The 19,277-nt window shown below is 31.2% G+C and overlaps 1 protein-coding gene across 2 annotated transcripts in view; it reads right to left on the minus strand.

Annotated features, from left to right (window-relative positions):
• The window catches only part of LOC118195235 (legumain-like), a 37,411-nt gene that overhangs the window by 13,292 nt on the left and 4,842 nt on the right, over positions 1–19,277 (minus strand). For both annotated transcript variants that reach the window (XM_085815712.1, XM_085815711.1), the window contains 6 exons: positions 16,235–16,332; positions 11,001–11,082; positions 4,855–4,940; positions 404–476; positions 195–260; positions 19–88 (listed from right to left, as the gene is read on the minus strand). In XM_085815712.1, the coding sequence (XP_085671838.1) occupies positions 19–88; positions 195–260; positions 404–476; positions 4,855–4,940; positions 11,001–11,082; positions 16,235–16,263 (406 nt within the window). In that variant the 5' untranslated portion in view covers positions 16,264–16,332. The remainder of the gene's footprint in view (positions 1–18; positions 89–194; positions 261–403; positions 477–4,854; positions 4,941–11,000; positions 11,083–16,234; positions 16,333–19,277) is intronic.

Consider the following 19,277-nt stretch of genomic DNA (forward strand, 5'->3'; position numbering starts at 1 on the left):
GTAAGCGTAAAATTGTACCATTGATATTATTTGGCAGCAAGTTTTCAAACATTGATCCTGATTCACAAGCTTCAATGTAGATAACCATCTAAAAATATTTTAAATATGATAGTGAAAGAGATATCATTAATCATATATGAAACTCATGTCAATAAAAAAGAAGTAAGCCAAAAATAAATACATAAAGTACTTACTTTTCCATATCTTCCATTATCATACATATATTTAATGGTTTTGTTTAAATCTCGAGCACTCAGTTCCTAATAGAAATAATTAATATAAAAAATTTTATTTTATATAAAATTTAACCTGCGTAAACAGATATGCAGATATAAGAAATAAATTTTAAAAGTTCCTTTTATTAAAGGAAAAACTATTAAAATTATGTAAGAGTGGAACTTACTTTATCAGGAAAAGCAATTACACCAGGAGCTCCATGATCGGCAAAGTATACAAAAACATGATCATTAGGTCCACTAAATTAAAATAATAATAAAACAAATTTAAAAAATTCTGTAACACAACTAAAAGGTAATGCAACTAAAAACAAGTATATATATATATATATATATATAAGATAAAAATATATGAATCAAAATTATAGATTAAACTATAAACATTAATTCTTCCTCTCTATTCTAAAATCGTAATAACTTCTTTGCATTGCGTCATTTCTAGATCACTCAATGATCGGCGCAGCTCTGATGACATAATCATTGGGAATTGAAACTGTCCTTGTAAACCAAAACTTTTCTCTTCGCGTGCTTCCATCTTTCATAACTACGCACTTCAGCTTTTGCTCTCTTCTGTGCTAAGATGTAATTTTGCTGGCTTGCTTTCTATCCCAACAATATCAAAAATGTAAATCTTCTGTGGAAAGGCACGACTAGAGTGCCAAATGATTGTGGCCACAAATATCAATTGGAAATAAAAATGGAAATAAAACTGCCTCGACTGCCAAGTTCTTTAAATACTACGTAATCAAAATTCTTCTTCAATATGGATCTAATCACGCATCTGCACTGCTCCGTTATTTCCTTTGCTTTTACTATGACATATATATATTGTTTCATAAGAAGAAATTGAATTTAATTTAAATTTAAAAACAAATTTAATTAAATAATTCTTTGTGCCTTTGCTGCAAGGAATGAGATTTAAATTTAAACAAAATGTAAATTTTAACAAACACGTATAAAAGTAAAAAACCAAATTTAAAGTCAAAATTTAAAAAAGCAAATTTAAAGCCAAAAAAAATGTGTAAACATATAAAAGATTTAATTCTCGAACTAATCTACAATATCATTTAAATTCAGAAGCATAAGCAAATCAAGTGCAAAACCAATCCATGAAAATAAATTCACTAATTTAGCAAACTAAAATTAATCCAAACAATTTTTTTAAAAATGCTTAAGTGAATGACCGTTGAATAGGCAGGAGACAGACTTATCAAGGGGAAGTTGCCTCCAAACCTAACTCTCCAATCATTCAATTTCTGTTTCGTCATTCATGTAGGCAAGGGTAAAAACCAAAACCAAAAGTAAAAAGTGAAGAACGTCCAAAAAGAAATACCAATAAAGTGGTACCCTTACCTACTAAATGAGTGTTGGGGTCTGCAAAAGTGTTTTTAAAGAGAAGTAAGTGTGTTCTTCAAATTAATTATATAGATGGCGCTTATGTAGGTAAAGTTGAGTGCCAAGTTGCTATCTTTGTAATATTAAAAATTTTTTTGCAAACATTAATATTAAAATATAAATATAAATAAATCTAGAAAAAATTAAAAATTAATAATTAAAAATCCTAAAGGTATGTAATTCAAGTTTTAATTTTAACGATAAATTATTTAGGGAGTTAAGCCAATCTAGAGGGGTTGCTTGAAGTAAAATAGAGTGAAGTGGTATTGCAAATTAATAAATGTAAACTGTTTGTAATGTGAAATGTGTGTTCTGTTGAAAAATTGTGTAAATATTGCAAGGCAAATAATTAAAGTAATTAAGTAAAAATGAAATGTTATACGTATTTGTTAAAATTTACATTTAATTTGTTTAAATTTATATATATATATATAGTTAGTCAATGGATTTAATTAGTATAAAAAATTATGTCTAAAAAATATAAGCACTGTTTCTAAATTTACAGAACTACTATCAGAATCAAAAGGATAAGTTGAACTCTAGGTATATTATTCTGCTTTATAAAGAACATAACAGTGTTTCAAAGAACATAAGTGTGTTGTTTGTTCCATGCTTCATGAAACAGAAATATTTATAACCAGACTTTTATATTAACTTTCTTCTTGCATTTTTTGGCTAAGTAATGTTAAAGTACTTGTCTTTGAAATACATGTTAGTGCAGACATATGCAAACAGATGTTCATAAAGAAAAATAATGCAGGCAAATAACCATAATGATTTGTGCAAAACATTAGAACAGGGATACCCAACCTGCAGCTTGAGAGCCTGATATGGCTTACATTGCATGTCTGGTCCCTTCTCAAGCTTGTAAAATGCCAATAATTGAAAAAAAAAATTGAATTTCAATTAAGCCACACACTCATTGGTGCAGCCGTCCCTGAAAAGACTATCTTCTGAAATCTAAAAAGACTCATATGCTATCTGATACTAGATATTGTGCAGCAACATTATTCTCAGTATTTGACGTATCATCATTGATGTCACAATGAGTTGCTTCACTTTTAACTGAATGCTGTTTTCATTCACAAATCCTTACAAGTACCTTTATTGTGCAACATGTAATTATTTTATAATGCCACTGACAGCCTCTTGCCATAGCCTACATGAAACACAAAATGAATTTTTATAGTGCACGAAGTAGCTGATTTAGGGTTTCACATAGGTATAAAAAATGTTTGCTTCTGCTATGTATGTTAATCATCAGTTTTAATAGATATCAATGATTTTGTAGTTACCCTTATCATGTCATCATATCAGCCGGGAGAACATACCTACAATTATAATTTTAATGATGAAATATTTTTTCCTTAATTTTAAGAACAAATGCATTTGTTTAATTTATGCTTCAATAATTTCTGTTGGGGAAAAAAGCAACACAGAAAGACATTATATAACAGTTTATATAAATTATACTAACAGGAATGTAAGAAAATATAAAATGAAAAAATTGAAAAGCACATTTGTTGCCCAACGATCAATGCTTACCAAGTCCACAAATAACATGAAGATTGCTATGATTGCATCATTTAAGGTTGTACATATACTTGCAGTTCACAAGAAAAAAAAAACTTTAAAGATAACAACATAATTAAAGAAGCAATGCTTAAAAAGCAATGGAGATTTTATTTTAAGAAGCTAAAAATAAGAATAAAATTGTGTCAGTTATCCAAGGTGTCCAATTATCTAGGAATTCCGTTACTCGTAGCATATAAACTATATTTGAAACTGCCACAGTAAATATGATTTACAAAAGTTTTTTTTTTTTTTTTTTTTTTTTCTTTTTCCCCTCCCCCAGTGTATTGAATTAACAGATATCTGCAACTTAGCTCAAGTAAATGTTTTTATAAGGATGGTTTTTAATGATTTCTCAGTAAAAGAAGGCATATTGCTTATTCACAGTTATTTATTGCTTATTTCACAGTTGCTTAACAAACAGCAAGATTTAGCCTTGGAAGAATTTATTGTGAAAATTATCTATGTCCTAGTTTTCATCCATATCAGTCACAAAAAAAAAGAAGAAAATTCCCAAAGCTGAGTCACAATTACACATACAAGTGACTATTAGGTGTGTGGTAGAAACTATGGATATTTTGTTTGGTAGTAAAAAATGAATTTTAAAACAGTAAGCATTATTAGCCTACGATTTCCGGGATCATCAAGGATTATAAATAACCCATTATCTTCTGCATGGGAAACAAGAATATTATTTACAGTTGGTTTAAAAAAGTGCATAACATTGCTCCTGGATATGAAACCCACGGAAAATGAAAAGGACTGCTGACAAACTGAGTTATTTACTACCAAGAAAATGCACCATGCTTTATACATCCATAAATAATTCAAACAATTTTTGTGGATTTTTGAATATACAAAATAAGTATCCGAGTAGTTTAATGCAAAGAAATTATAAATTGCATTTTGGATACAGAATAATAAACACAGTTACATGTATTACACAAAAAATATAAATGTCCAATGAACAGTGGAACTGCAGTAGTTTCCCGATTATTCATAACATTCAAAATGCTAGAATTATTTACACAATAAATAGCTTTAAGTTCCGTTTAGTTTCCATAAATATCCTTAAGTTTCATTTCAGTTTGTAGAAATGTTTTCTAAATGTGTATTTTAGCTTAAATATATTAAAATAGTACATTTTAAATTTAATCTAAGAAAAAATTTATTTTTTATATTAAGAGTATATTGTAGAAAATTCTTACAATTAACATAAATACATATCTTGATGATAAGCATTTATTCATCAATATAAATTTACCAAATTATTAATTATGTCACTTATGATTCTGACAGTATATAAATTTGTAAAGAAAACAAAATATAATTTTATGCTCTCAGGAAAATCAATTTAAAGACTAGCAAATGCTCTTAAAATATAAATTTGCATTACAAGCAAAACAAAAGGGAGGAAAAATTTGTTTTAAAACAGTATTATTAAATCAGTTAAAATTGTTATTTTATTTAGCAAAACACATCTATAAACAAAATATTTCAGTACCAGTTGCTAGCATCTAAATATCATTTAAGCACCTTGTTATGGAACAAATGATAAATTATCATAATAAAAGAAATATATCACAAATTTCTTACATAATGATTAGTAACTTTATTGAATATATGTGTTATAAAATTAAAAATAGGATACCTTTGCAACACTTTTCCACTTCCAACCCCATTCAAGGCTTTCCTGTCACCTCGTAAAACAGCCATAAAATTTTCAGGAGTAACAGCCTAAAGAAATAATATACTTTTGACACTATACATTATGTTACATAATATTATATAGAAACTTCACTACATTATATCTATACAGTAGAACCTCAGTCTATTGCTCTTGAAAGCTCCATATATATTCATTACAGTTCTGGGTTTCAAGCATTTAAATAACTTTATGATAACAAAAATGAAATTATTTTTGAAGAATTTAAAATTGATTTGTTTCAAAATGCTGTTATTTTCAGTCCACTGCAAAGATTTGTGATTTAATACCATATCTTTCATTAATCTATATACTTCTGTTATTTGTAAATCCTTTAACAGCATTTGCTCTTGATTACCATTGTGTATCATATGGCATTTAAATGTTGTTTTCAAAACAGGCACAAGTGCATCCCATCTACTTGTTGAAAATACAAAAAATTATAAATACTCTGGACAGTGCCAAAATATATTAACATACTTGAATTAGTTGAAGCAGTTCATTTGTTGAAAGAAAAAAAGAAAAGGAAAAATTGCAATAAAGAAAATTTGAAAGGTTTCAGATTTTAAATTATGTTTTAAATTAAATTAATAATTAATTTTAAAGTACAATAACTAATAATATGGTACATTTACATGGTTGTTTATTCTTCGGATGCTATTCCAGAAGGCAGTTAAGAAATTGCAAAACTCAGCAGTTATGTCGCTGTCTGTGTTCAGTTAGTGGACTTTGGGAAGTTTATTGTGACTAAGTAAAGAGTTTAAGTCAAACTTAAAGCTACTTTCAGTAAAAAATTTTAATCTTAAAAAATATTACATACATTATTGTCTTTGGTGCTCATGTCTTTTGAGAATAAATTAATGCTATAAGTTTTTCTTTTTCTTTTTTTAGCTGGGTTGTTTATAACACAAAATTCTTTTAACATTCACTGTTGTATCTCAAAATTAAAATCGTAAGTTTTAAAAATAAATTTCTCAATTTTTGATCAAATAGCTAATTTGGTGCCCCTTCTTTTTGTTCACCTGAGGCAAGTGCCTCACCCTCGTCTCGGCCCTATCGTATACTAAAAATAAAATCGAATTATGATAAAATTTTGTAGTAGCATATATATATACATTACAATCCTCCATGTATTTAACTTTTACATTTTTTTTTTTTTTTCAAAAAGTAATATACTTTTTTTATATTTTCACATTTTTCTGTTTATACCAATCTACATTTAAAAAAACTGCAGAAATGAATGCCACATTTTTTACAAGTCAACATTTTTTATCAAGCTTTAATTTTAGTCAACAACAGAAAATTGGTTTTGTTAATTGGCAATAATATATATTTTATTTCAAAGTGCCAAAATATTTGTACATTTTTTTAAAATTTGTTATATCCTCTTTTTTTTTTTTTTTTTTTTTTTTTTTTTAATAATAAGTTTTTCCACTGAGGTGTCTGATGTTTTCCTTCATCAAAAACAGCCATATAATAGCTAATGCTATAATAATTAGCTGCACGGTAAATTTTTTTAATACTTCAATGTTAGGATCTCAAAAACTCCTGCTTCAGTCACGTGTAAAGACTTCAATTAATAGGGTTTTCATTGGTTAATTTTTATAAATGTGACTATAGTAAGTTAAATATATAATTTCTAGTGATATTTAATTGCATTTTCTTGTCACTATCTACCATAATTTTTCCAGTTCAATGATGTCTTCTATGAATCCAAAAATACTTTTTCTGAACTGATAATATTAGGTTATTTCATGGTTGACTGCTCCATTTTCTTGGTTCATGGCTGACTGCTTCATTTTCTTTCTTCTTAAGTTGTTAATTATTTACTTAGTAAATTACCCTAATGAGAAACATTAGAAGCTCATCTGTACATACAGAATGACTATAACTCAAGAACCATCTACAGTACAATTTTTTGCTTATTTTAATATAATTAAAATTTTTCCTTTGATAATATAACACTTCCATCGATTTATTAACAAAATGTAAAGAAGAATGTTTAATATTATCCACAATTTACATTATTTGATTAAAGTTTAAAATCACAGAATCTTTTAATTAGCAGGAAAAGGAACATTTAGAAAACCCCAGCATTAAAGTAATAGTAAACTAAGCTATGATTACAGGCAATTATTTTTTAATAACTTAGCAGCTGTTTTTCCATGTACAATACTTTTAAGTTACATTCCACCAGAGATTTCAAATATTACGCAAAACTAAATTTTTTAAATAAAATATTCTTTATATATCCTAGTTATGAAATAAAATGAAAAAAAAAAAATTAGCACAGCAAGTAGGTGACATGTCATTTCTAGGTGAAATTACATGACAAGTTAATAAACATAATTTTCAGTACTATTTAACTGCAAATCATAAATTAAAAACCATAAAGCAATAGGGGGAAATCATAAAATACTGTATAATTAACATTCCTTTTGTCATTCTTATTTTTAAAAGGGGATAAAGGTTCAGTTTTTTTAGCTAGGAAAATTTCAGAGTATTATTTATATTAACTTGATATTGGAATTTTAAAAATTAAAGAAAACAAAAAAAAAGTTTTAAAAAAAAATCTGAAAGGTTTCAGATTTTAAATTACGTCCAAAGGGGCGTTTCTTTAACATTTTGTGTGTTACCTTTATTTATTAAATTTCATGTTCTTAGCACTTAAACCATAAAATTCAGCTCAATAGCAATGTCACAAAATAATTTTAAAATGAGCATATCTTTAGAATTTCCGGTACTCTTCTGTTTTGAGGGCTGTAAAAAAATTACAGCAAAAATGTATGCGCAAAAGTGCCAAATCTAGCAAACACACCCATTTAACAGCATGCCAAATCTAGCGTACGCGCTGGTTTCAGATTGCATAAGTTTATATAGTTCTATATTTCTTATGACGCCATTGAAATACCAGTTTAATTTTTAAATCCTTTTTTGATTTAGATCTTTTTAATATCCTATGGATTTAACAATTTGGGAATAGTCCATGATGAAAAGTCGGCAAAAGAATTTTGGGTAAAGTGCAGAATCACTCATTGCTTGATGCATTTTTAAGAATTGCGCATACTCGGGATCCATGTGCACATCGACCTATTTTCACTTAAAAAAAATTCCCAGAATTGCGCAAAAATGGCACTGTGCACCCCCTTGATCTATGTACACATCGACCTATTTCATTTAAAAAGTAAAATAAAATTGACAAAAATCCAATTGTTTTCACCCTTGTAAAAAGCGGCAAACAAATAAGTGAGCGATTCTGCACTTCTGAATATTTTCAAAGAAAAGGCATCATTATAGTAGAAAATTACGTTTGAACAACCAACGAGATGAAATTATGCTTTAGCGATAAGTCGGTAGTGAAATAGCAATGCAGGCATCCATTCAGTTATGTTTAGCAATTTTTATTTAAATTATAATAATGATCTGAAATAGTTAGTTACTTTTATGCTTCCATTCAGTCACGTTTAGCCTTTTTCATATAAATTATAATAATAAAAAAGTATTATATAAAATTAAACTTTCATCTAAATTAAAACATCAATCTTAGTTATTTACTACGAGGGTAAGTTGAAAAATAAGTTTCCCCTGTCGACTGTGGTCAGAGTTGTGTATGAAAGTCAAAAAATAGAATGAGACATTAAAGATATGACATACCTTTATTTTATTATTCTCGTACAAGTACGTTGAGACATTTGTCATATCGCTTGATAAGCTTCAAAAAGTCCTCCAAGAAAATTTCACTCTTTGCATATGGAAGAAGTGTTGAACAGCTATGGGCGAAAGGCGACACAGCAGGAAAACGCGCAAGTCACCGATACACCATTGGGTAGAGGTCGCTGCAAATCAAGCAGATGGTGCTGTTGCAGTGCCTGTGCAAAGCAGAGACCAACCTCTCATTTGAGCCCCGGTAGGTATGGAGAGAAGGTGCGTTTTGAATTCGTGGTCAAAGGAGGAAGTGAGAGCGGTTATCCGCTATGAATGGGCACGTGGAGTATCAGGAACAGAAATTCATAACTGCCTCGTGGAAGTCTATGGGCCAGGTGTGATGTCGAAGCAAATGGTGTGGAGATGGTGTCGCCCATTCAGTGATGGACGTCAGCAAGTCGAGGACATACCGAGAGCTGGACGGACGCACACGGCCACTACAGATTCAAAAGTAAGGAAGGTGGATGACATGATTAGAGCGAACCGGCGTATCGCCATCGATGAAGTAGCGGAAGAAATTGGACTCTCACATGAGCAAGCTCAAAACAACATCCACGACATTCTTCGATACAGAAAAGTGTCAGCACGATGGGTGCCCCGACAATTGACCTCGACACACAAGGAACAACGCATGGGGGTCAGCCTGGAACATCTTGTGCGTTACCATGAAGATGGCAATGACTTTCTGTTTCAGATTGTGACGGGGGATGAAACGTGGGTCCACCATTTCACGCCAGAATCGAAGCCCGCATCTATGGAGTGGAAACATCCGTCATCATTTGTTTGAAAGAAGTTCAAGACAACTCCCTCTGCAGGTAAAGTGCTCCTCACAGTTTTCTGGGACGCCTAAGGAGTTTTGTTGCTGGACTTTTTGGAGGCTGGAACCATCAATGCTACGTGCTACTGTGACACCCTGTCGAAATTGAAAGAGGCGATTCGGAAAAAGCGGCCTGGCCTTCTCACATCTGGCGTTCTGCTGTTGGATGACAATGCCAGACCACATTTGGCGACGGCAACGGAAAACTATATCGCAACTCTTGGTTGGGAGCACCTACACCATCCGCCATACAGTCCTGATCTCCCACCAAGCGACTTCCATCTGTTTCGGGCTTTGAAGAAAAATCTCGGGGGAAGGCACTTTGGAAGCAATACTGAAGTGAAATAAGCCGTTCAACGCTTCTTCCATATGCAAAGCCCTTATTTTTTCCTGGAGGGCTTTTTGAAGCTTATCAAGCGATATGACAAATGTCTCAATGTACTTGGTACCTATGTGGGAAAATAAAGGTATGTCATATCTTTAATGTCTCATTCTATTTTTTGACTTTCATACACAACTCTGATCACAGTCGACAGGGGAAACTTATTTTTCAACTTACCCTCGTATTATACTTCCTTTCTAGCCGCAATTATTAGAGTTGCCGCAATTATTTTTGGCAGCACTGGCATAAACAATAGTTTGGCGATTCTTTAAGGCCCTTGAAACCGAATAGTACCGAATTTCTGATACACAGTTCCGCATGCTGGAGATAAAAAGGTCCCCCCCCCGGTAAAGTGTTGCCATTGCTCACTTTTAAATCAATGAGTTTGTTTACTCAAAAATTTGTTAAAAGTTTTACAAAATATGAAATCGATAATAAAACAAATTCCAAATTTGAAATTTGGTCTTCCACATGCCCATATTTGTAGGAGAATTATGTCATTCAATATTCGATGGCTCTATGTACAGTTGTTTTATCACAATGAGAGAAATATACATGCATTTATGCAGATTCTTCATTATTAATTTCTTCAAATATAATGCAGGACTCTAACATTTGGTGGCAACAGTTTGAAAAATAATTTGTCGTTTATAGTGATTCAACGCAAAGTCGCAAAACAGAAACAATAGTCCTTTAGGGAGAAAGCCCCTTTGGACTAACAATAGTAATAATTTGATGAAATTTGAAACCCAGCATAAACTCTTTAAATTATATTAGAGATTTGAAGTAAACTCTATTTAGAAGATTATATTTTGATTAACCTGACAGAGCAAAGACTAAAATTCTGCAATAATTAGAGCAAAAATCATTAAAAAACTACTTAACCATTAAATATAAAGAAATCTAAACGAGATTTTCAAAAAAATTGCTTTTAAATACACTTGGGCAGTGTATGATGCACATTCTCTGTTTCATGCATACATGTGCACAAACAAACAACATTTTCTTTTAATACTAACAGAATGCAATCAATACTAACAGAATGCAATGTATACTAACAGAATGCAATCAATACTAACAGAATGCAATGTATACTAACAGAATGCAATCAATATTTAAATATAAAAATTTCAAACAATATAACAAAAATTCAAAACTTAAAGATTTCTTACATATGGGCATACTTACTTCTTGAACATAATCATGTGGAACGCCTTTATACACATCTTCTCCATTTGGATGATTAATGATTATTCCAGGAGTAGGATTTCTGAAATGTAAGAAATAATTATTTTAATTTTAAAAATAAGCACACATTCACAATATTACACCTCCCATAACTATCAAAATTATGTTTTGCAGGTTAAATTATTTAATCTATATTCCTAATGAGGACTAATTATAAACTTACATATGAATATTCTTTTATTACACGTTTTAAGTATTTACACATTAATATTGGACAAGAAACTTACCTGGATTCCTCATTTAACCGAAATGAGAAATAAGACGAATATCATAAACAGTATAAATCGGACCATGAACGAAAGATGGACATTAAGAGGGAGAATTATAAAAGATCTCTACCTCCGGGCAGTGGAAAGAATGATTCTCTATGGCAGTCCAGTATGGATGACGGACACTGTCAGAGTACAGACGAAACTTTCCCAGATACAAAGGATAGCCCTGCTAAAAATGACATCAGCATTCACGACTACCTCGACGGCAGCCTTGCAGATCTTAGCAGGAGTCCTGCCCCTTGACCTCAAGGCGCACAGAGAAAAGATGATCTACCGAATGCTTCACTATAAAGAAGATGCCATTCATGATGGTATATGCATATTACAATTCGACGCAATAGAGAAAGTACGAGATGATGCTCAATTACATCCAGCAACCCCTAGAAGGTCAAAGTTCCTGCCCTCCGAACAAGGACTAGAGATATTCACTGATGGATCTCGTATTAACAATCAAGTAGGCGCCGCATTTGTGGCGTTCTATCACGGACAAGAAATACACAGAGAAGGCTACAGGCTCTCAGATGACGCAACGGTATACCAAGCAGAGTCACAGGCCCTCAAAAAGGCAGCCCTATGGGCAGGAAAACACCCATCAGAACAGATAAGCTTCTTTACAGACAGCATGAGTGTTCTACAAGCGATGAATAAAAGAGGAAAAGTAGCGGAACATGCCGCAACGCTAAAAGAAATTATAAAGTCATTAAACCGAAGGACTCTCCTATGCTGGGTTAGAGGCCACACTGGACTCCACGGGAACGAGCTGGCGGACGCTTATGCCAAGGCAGCTACTTCCAGAACAGCAATAGATGTAGAAGTGCCAATTTCAATAGATGCAGCTAAACGCCTCATTACCAAATACCTCTGTGACGTGTGGCAAGACAGATAGCAAGAAGAAGACAATGGACGGATTACATACAGCTTCTTCCCGAAAGTAAGCACTAAACGCATCCGCTCCAATTTCTTCATGACGCAAGCCTTGACCGGACATGGCAAGTTCCCAGCTTACTTTCAGCGATTCTTGAACCGCGATGTAAGATGTGCCTGCGGCACCCCAGGTCATCAAGCAGACTCCATTCACTACATCAAAGACTGTAGGCTGGTTGATGATATAAGATCCAGACACTTCCCGGCAAATTTCCAAGATCACCCGTTAGCCTCCTTTGCTACGGACTACTACAAGATGAAAGGAGTGACCAAGATCATTACAGAATTGAACCAACGACCAGATGTCTTCCTAGAAGATTACTAAAAAACCAGGTCTGCGAACCTGATGATCAACTACCTGTACATATGTAAATAGCAAGTCCAAATAGGACACTTTATGTTAACTTTTAACTTTTCTTTACTTAATCTAGATGTTGTCATGTTTTTTGTAATAGTGTAATTGTATGTTTGTAATAAAGGACGCAAAGTCCACCTCGGCCTGATTACTGGCGCAACGATCGGAATGATTTCAAACCCGGTAGTGCCTTCTCAATGTGGCGGAACCGGTTAGTGCTAAAAACACTAGTTACACATTAATATAAACTTGGTAGAAATCACATTAATAAATCTTAGTAGAAATTGCCAAAGTTGTAGAATATACCAAATTCTGGCAATCATGCACATAATTAGATACCTAAATTTAATTTGTATACAATGTTAATGATATATCAATAATTTCTATTAAACACTTATACAGATTATCAGTTAATTGTGGATATTAGACTATGTAAAATCATACATACTATTTGCTTAAGGTAAGTCAACTTTAAATGTAGTCATATTTAAGTTGTAGTAATTCCATTAATTTTATAAAATGAGTGTTTTCCACACTACAAAATGATACCTTGATATCATAAAAAAAATTCATCTACTTGATTATTTATTTTAAATTTTTAAAAAGATGCTATGTTTACAACATATTTACCTAGAATATTTACATATAAATTAGTTCACTTATTATCAGTTGACATTCGAGTCAAGATGGGCATGAAAGTGACACACTCCCTCTGTAAGAATATCACACATTATCGTAATTGGTACTTATGTATTACCCTGTTAATCATGAAACTATTGCCAAGCAGTGCAATTTAGCAGCAATTATGGATAAGCATGAAATAACAGCCCACTCATAAAATCTGCACTTTTGTTTGATGCAATCCAAGTGATTCTCGATAAGCCACATCTTGTTTTCATAAACAAGGATGTAAATTAGTTTTTATTGCCACTTTTTTTTCTATTTAAAAAAGAAAAAGAGATTAAAATTTAGGACATTCCTTCTACAGCAAAGCAGTGGATTATTTTCAAAGGTATGAGATCCTACCATAAAAAAGTGTATATTAATAGACATGATATGGTCAGCTGAATACATTCGACAAAACAGTAGCAGACTGGAATAATTACTTGCAGGAAGACTGTACACATCACATTCTAAACAAATCTTCCAGTAAAATCAGAGAGCCTAACAAAATAATCAAAATCTAAGAAAATTTACAAAGAGCAAAACCGAAGTGGGCTAAATATTCTTTATTAAATAAAGAGGCATCAATTCCTTCAGAATTCTGTGGGCATGACTGACACACCTTTAATAAGATCTCCACTAACCTTAAATGGTTCAATTGTATCCAACTTTCAGGGTTGATGGCCTAATATGCAAATACCCCTTAATCTTTGATTTTAATATACTAATAGTACAATAACATATATAATAGTACAATAACAGGGCACGAGTACTTGATTTCAAGAATGACTTTTTTTTTTTTTTTAATCTTCTATTTAAAATCATGATTTAAGTAATTGACTTTAACTATCTGATTAAAATCGTTAACACTATGCTATCAACAAAAGAGAATGGAGCCTTATTTTTTCTACAGCGCTGATGATTTCAGTTACAAATACAGCAAAAATTCGAAGCCTTTTAACTGTTGTTTACTTTTATTAATCAATGAACTGGTTACACATCAATTAAATCGCTTTATAATACAACTTAATATTGCTTTGAATACTGTCAAATTTTCTAAATAGTGATATAATGCTCAATCATATTAATTGGTGCATTACGAAAATCTAAATAATTTTCATCATTAAAATGAAAAGTTTTAGCATTCCAAGAAAGAAAAGTGCATTTGTGAACTGTTCGAAAATGCTGTTTGCTTCTTTGGAACATTTTGTTGTGTCTGGTCAGACTCAGTTTCAATACAAACAATGGCAAATATTTCAAGTGCAGTGAATGCATAAGTGTTTTCCCCTTCCTTGAATAAAGTTTGCATGAATTGAAGCACGAAGGTTGGCAATGCAAAATTCAATTTCACTATGGGAATCATATCTTTTTCTTCAAAAATTCTCCAATAAAATACATATTTTAATAAATCAGATATATTTAGAGATGAGCTATACGGAGCTCTCAAACAAACCCTTTGTAAAATTTGTCACTAATTTGCAGGCATCTCATTCTTCTTGTTTGCTTGTCAATTTAATGGAAGGAAAAACAGTCTTGCTTTTCATATCATGTTTATGTTAAGTTTTTCTCTTCCTGAGAATCCTATTTGATTTCATTTAAATAAAAGTTAATGCATTGTAAATAACTTAAAATTTAAACAGACACAGAAAATTACACTCTGATTTGAATGACATTATTATTTAACATCAAAATAATGAACTTAAGTGCCATTGTTTAGTTTCCCATTAAAAGACCTCTGCTAGTAAATTATTCCTAAATTAAATAAGTAAATTATTCCTATATTATTTAAAATTTAAATTAAATTAATAGTGGTGCTTTTCATTATTACCATAAAGACAAATTTTTAGAATGAGAAACAGAAATCAGATTTATTTGCCTTTTCAAAGCATTGCATAGCTCCTACACACCCATGCAATGCTTCAGTTGCTTGGGTAGAATGCATGTCTTAGTGCCAGGCATTTACGCATAATAAGACGATTTTCAAATTTTCTAATTCTGGCCATGTTTTCTAATTTAACATTCCTTCACCTCTATTTAACCTTATTAGTTTACATTAATAAAAAGGATATTTATTTTCTTTATGGCGCATAGTAAAGGAGCGAGCAATCACAGATTGAAAACAAATACAAGTATGTTGTTAACTATAAATAATAAATATAATATGAATGAATACAAACATACATACAAAGATTCCAAATGAGTCTATTCATTTGTATTTTACAGTTTTACTTCAAAAACTAACCATCTAGGGCAGAATTCTCAACCAGGGGAGAATTTCATAAATTCAGGGTAGAATGTGGTCAGCTTTTTAATTTAGTTGTTAAGTATTTAGTTTTAGTTTATGAATATAAAAAACAATTTTTATTAAAGTTTTGTACTTATCAACATTTTCTATACTTTTCAGTATTTAATTTATAAAACAAATTAGAAAATAATTGGTACTCTTCTGTTACTGAGGCCAGATTTCAAAATGCATATATGTATGCATGTGTGTATGTATGTGCTATATATATATACATGCGAAATTTTATTGCGTGCTGCTTGAAAGTGATGCAATGATAGAAAAAACTGGTACTTTTAATACCTGGCAGTCATAAAGGCTGAATGTAGATGAATGAAAACAATGCTGACAAAACTGATAAATACATTGTCTCTCCCGCCCTCGAGCATACATGATAAATACATTGTCTCTCCCGCCCTCGAGCAACCTCTTAAACATGATAAATACATATAGATGCATACATGAACACGTATATCCATACATGTATGCATACATACATTTCTAATTTAGATTAAGATTATTTCAAGTTTAAGACTAAAAGACTTCCTTGCATGTATAGTCATTGAACAAGTGCCCAAAAATGCTATAAGCTCATAAATTTGTTTACATACCATGAATACAGTTAGGAAAAAAAAAATGAAAATTATAAATGTTCCAAGAAAACTACAGTACTACATACTCTGGATCATTAGCTAAATCATCCTTCATGAAAACAATAATACGTTCATCGGGAATTCCATGGTTGTGCAAAATTTGATAAGCGTGGCAAATATCAGACTGCAAGAAAAAAATTACATGCATGCATTACTACTATAAAATTTTGTAAGATTGTAAAACTTAAACGTATTGTGAAAAACATTATAAATACACAGTAACACATAGCTTCAACTTATATCAACATATTGTATTTATAGTTTATGAGCATCATACTTGGTATGTTTAAATAGCAAACTTAAACCCTTTTATTCTTGAATATTCCTGCTAATTAAAAAAAAAAAAAAAAAAAAAAAAAGATCTCATTGTTGAGCAAATATCAAAAGCACATGTATTAAATTTAATGAATTATGAAAATCCGCATGGTATTTACATGTAATTGAACATAAAACAAAAGTAATAAAATACCTAGCTTTAGCAACAAATTCAGAAAACAATATAAAAATGTGAAAAAATATGTTTTTTACAAAAAGAATGATGACTGGAATTTCTTATTAAAAATGGAAGATTTTTAGTTGCTGTAAAAATTTCAGACATCTCATTTTCCTTTTCCTTATTTTAAAAGTTCCCTACACTTTAACTGCATTACAACTAAATATGTGATAAACCTAATGTGACCACACATCCCGATTTTGGCAGGGCAGTCCCGCGTCCTGTCGATTTTTAAAAATGTCCCGCTTTCTAGAATACATCTGCATTTCTTATTTTAAATGTACTGTAAAGTTACATTTATTAATTATTATAGTAAATATAAAGAAATAAAAAATATATAAATAGAAAACACATAAAATGCATGCAGAGTTAACTAAATTAGGCGATGTAACAAGTTAGATTTACTCAGTGGTGTTCGATCATTGTTGTTACATCTCGTCAAGGAATATGTATTATTAACAGAGGAACAGCTAGCATTAGCTGAAGAGTTATTTGCTTTCCACACCATAAACCACTACATCAAAGTTTCAGATCAATTGATCGTACATTGCAAATGATCAAAACATTGCACGACAAAAAATTTGCATGTGCAAGGACAGAAAACGAAGCAATTATTTGTAATTTTTTCACCATATTCATTTTCACAATTACAGAAAGAATGATATTGAATGCATATTTATATCCATATATATTATGATGCTTCCAACTACAAAGATTTAAAATTATTTTCACAACTGTTAAGACTTTTTGATCCAAAAACAAGAATTAAAATTATAATATTAGATTTTGTTTCGGTAAAAGCATATTTTAGACGAACTTGGCGAAACTTGGCGATTTTTGGCGGTACATGCAAGTCTTTGACTTCTTATTTTGGCTTGTGTAGCAGAGATTTTTGCACCAAAAATTGCCACTACATAAAGCCAAAATAACAAGACAAAGAATTGCACAAATTCAGTATTCATGTACACATCGACCTATTTTCACTTAAAAAAACATCCCAGAATCGCACAATGGTATTGTGCACTCCCTTGACTTTATTCATGTACACATCGACCTATTTTCACTTCAGAAAACATCAGAAAATTGCACAAACTAAGCTTTGCACACTCCCTTGAGTTTGTCCATGTACACATCGATATATTTTCACTTAAAAAGTCAAAGCTTCACCCAAATCTACAGTAGAGGCAAACAAAAAATACATAATCTCAATAAACTACATTTTAAACCAAGCAATAAAATAACATTAAAAAGGATTATGCATTAACATCATGCATTTAAGCATTACACAAAGCACATATCCACTTACCTCTGTGGCACACAAAATTTCTTAACAGCATTCAAAAACTTCCTAAAATTATCTGAACAAGAATCCATATACCGGCGTCACCACATAAGTTCACAAAAATAAAAGTCAAAACTATCCTACGTATTTCGGACAGTCTCGAAAATGGCTACTAAGTAAACCTTCATTTACACACCAATCAATTAATGCACTTTCCCCTTTTCATTCTAAATCGTACAGAAACTTCAAATTAATCTTACTACATTCAGCCATTCTACCGTCTAAACACTGACACAAGCAATGTATTTCCTAACCCCGAAAACATCCCATGATTCAAAACTTCCCGGAATAATGCAAACAATTACATCATAATAGGGTTTCCACTACTCAGGTTACCATAAATGAAACAACAACTTGGCAATAAACGGAACAACATCTTGGCGATAAATGAAACAACTTCGCGATAATACAAGGGGTACTCTAAAGTCAACTCTAACCTTTGTTTCTTTGTCGGGTGAAACTTCATAAATAATTTTTGATTCAATAAGTACTATTTTAAAAAAGAATAATCTGAACAATAACTTTATTGCCTATTGTGAGAATAACACTAACGCAAATTTAGGTAGGAAAGCTAGAAGAGGCATCAATATCGTTTTTACGAAACTTAACGAACATTCAAACCAAAAAATTATTGGAGCAAATTGTGCAGCGCATATTACATACAGCACTATTCAAACAGCATCTGACTTACTTCCAATGGATCTTGAAAATATTATTGCAAAAATTTATTCGTACTTTTATATACAGTCAAAAGTCTTTAATCCGGACACCCATAATCCAGAATGATCTATAATCCAGACCTCAAAGCTACAAACTTTCTGCGCATGCATCAACGCATAATGCCGTTCACGCATGCACATAATATGTTTACTCATGCACGTTTAATGTATAACATACGGTATAAGCTAAGCTAAAATTATCTAATTATCCATTTCAGTTAATGTTGCAGATCACGTTGTTCCTTAATCTTCGAATTGGATCCATCTTATCATTTTTTGCAGACTGTTAGAGCAATTTTATAAAAGTAAGCTTGAACTTTTGATTATGTCAAATAGAATTTCCGATATATATTCACTAATATGTAAAGGATCTACAAAGCGAAAGTATGTTTCAATGTCCATCAAACAAAAAGTGGAATTGCTGCAAAAAATGGATAAAGGCATATCCTTTGTTTCTCTAACCATTCCGAAATCTGTTTATAAATTTCACGCAGCTCTGTGGGGGCGGGATGTCG

Source organism: Stegodyphus dumicola, chromosome 4 (assembly GCF_044657685.1).
Source record: "Stegodyphus dumicola isolate Sdum_Otavi_A_Nest chromosome 4, ASM4465768v1".
In the NCBI taxonomy this organism is placed as follows: domain Eukaryota; kingdom Metazoa; phylum Arthropoda; class Arachnida; order Araneae; family Eresidae; genus Stegodyphus; species Stegodyphus dumicola.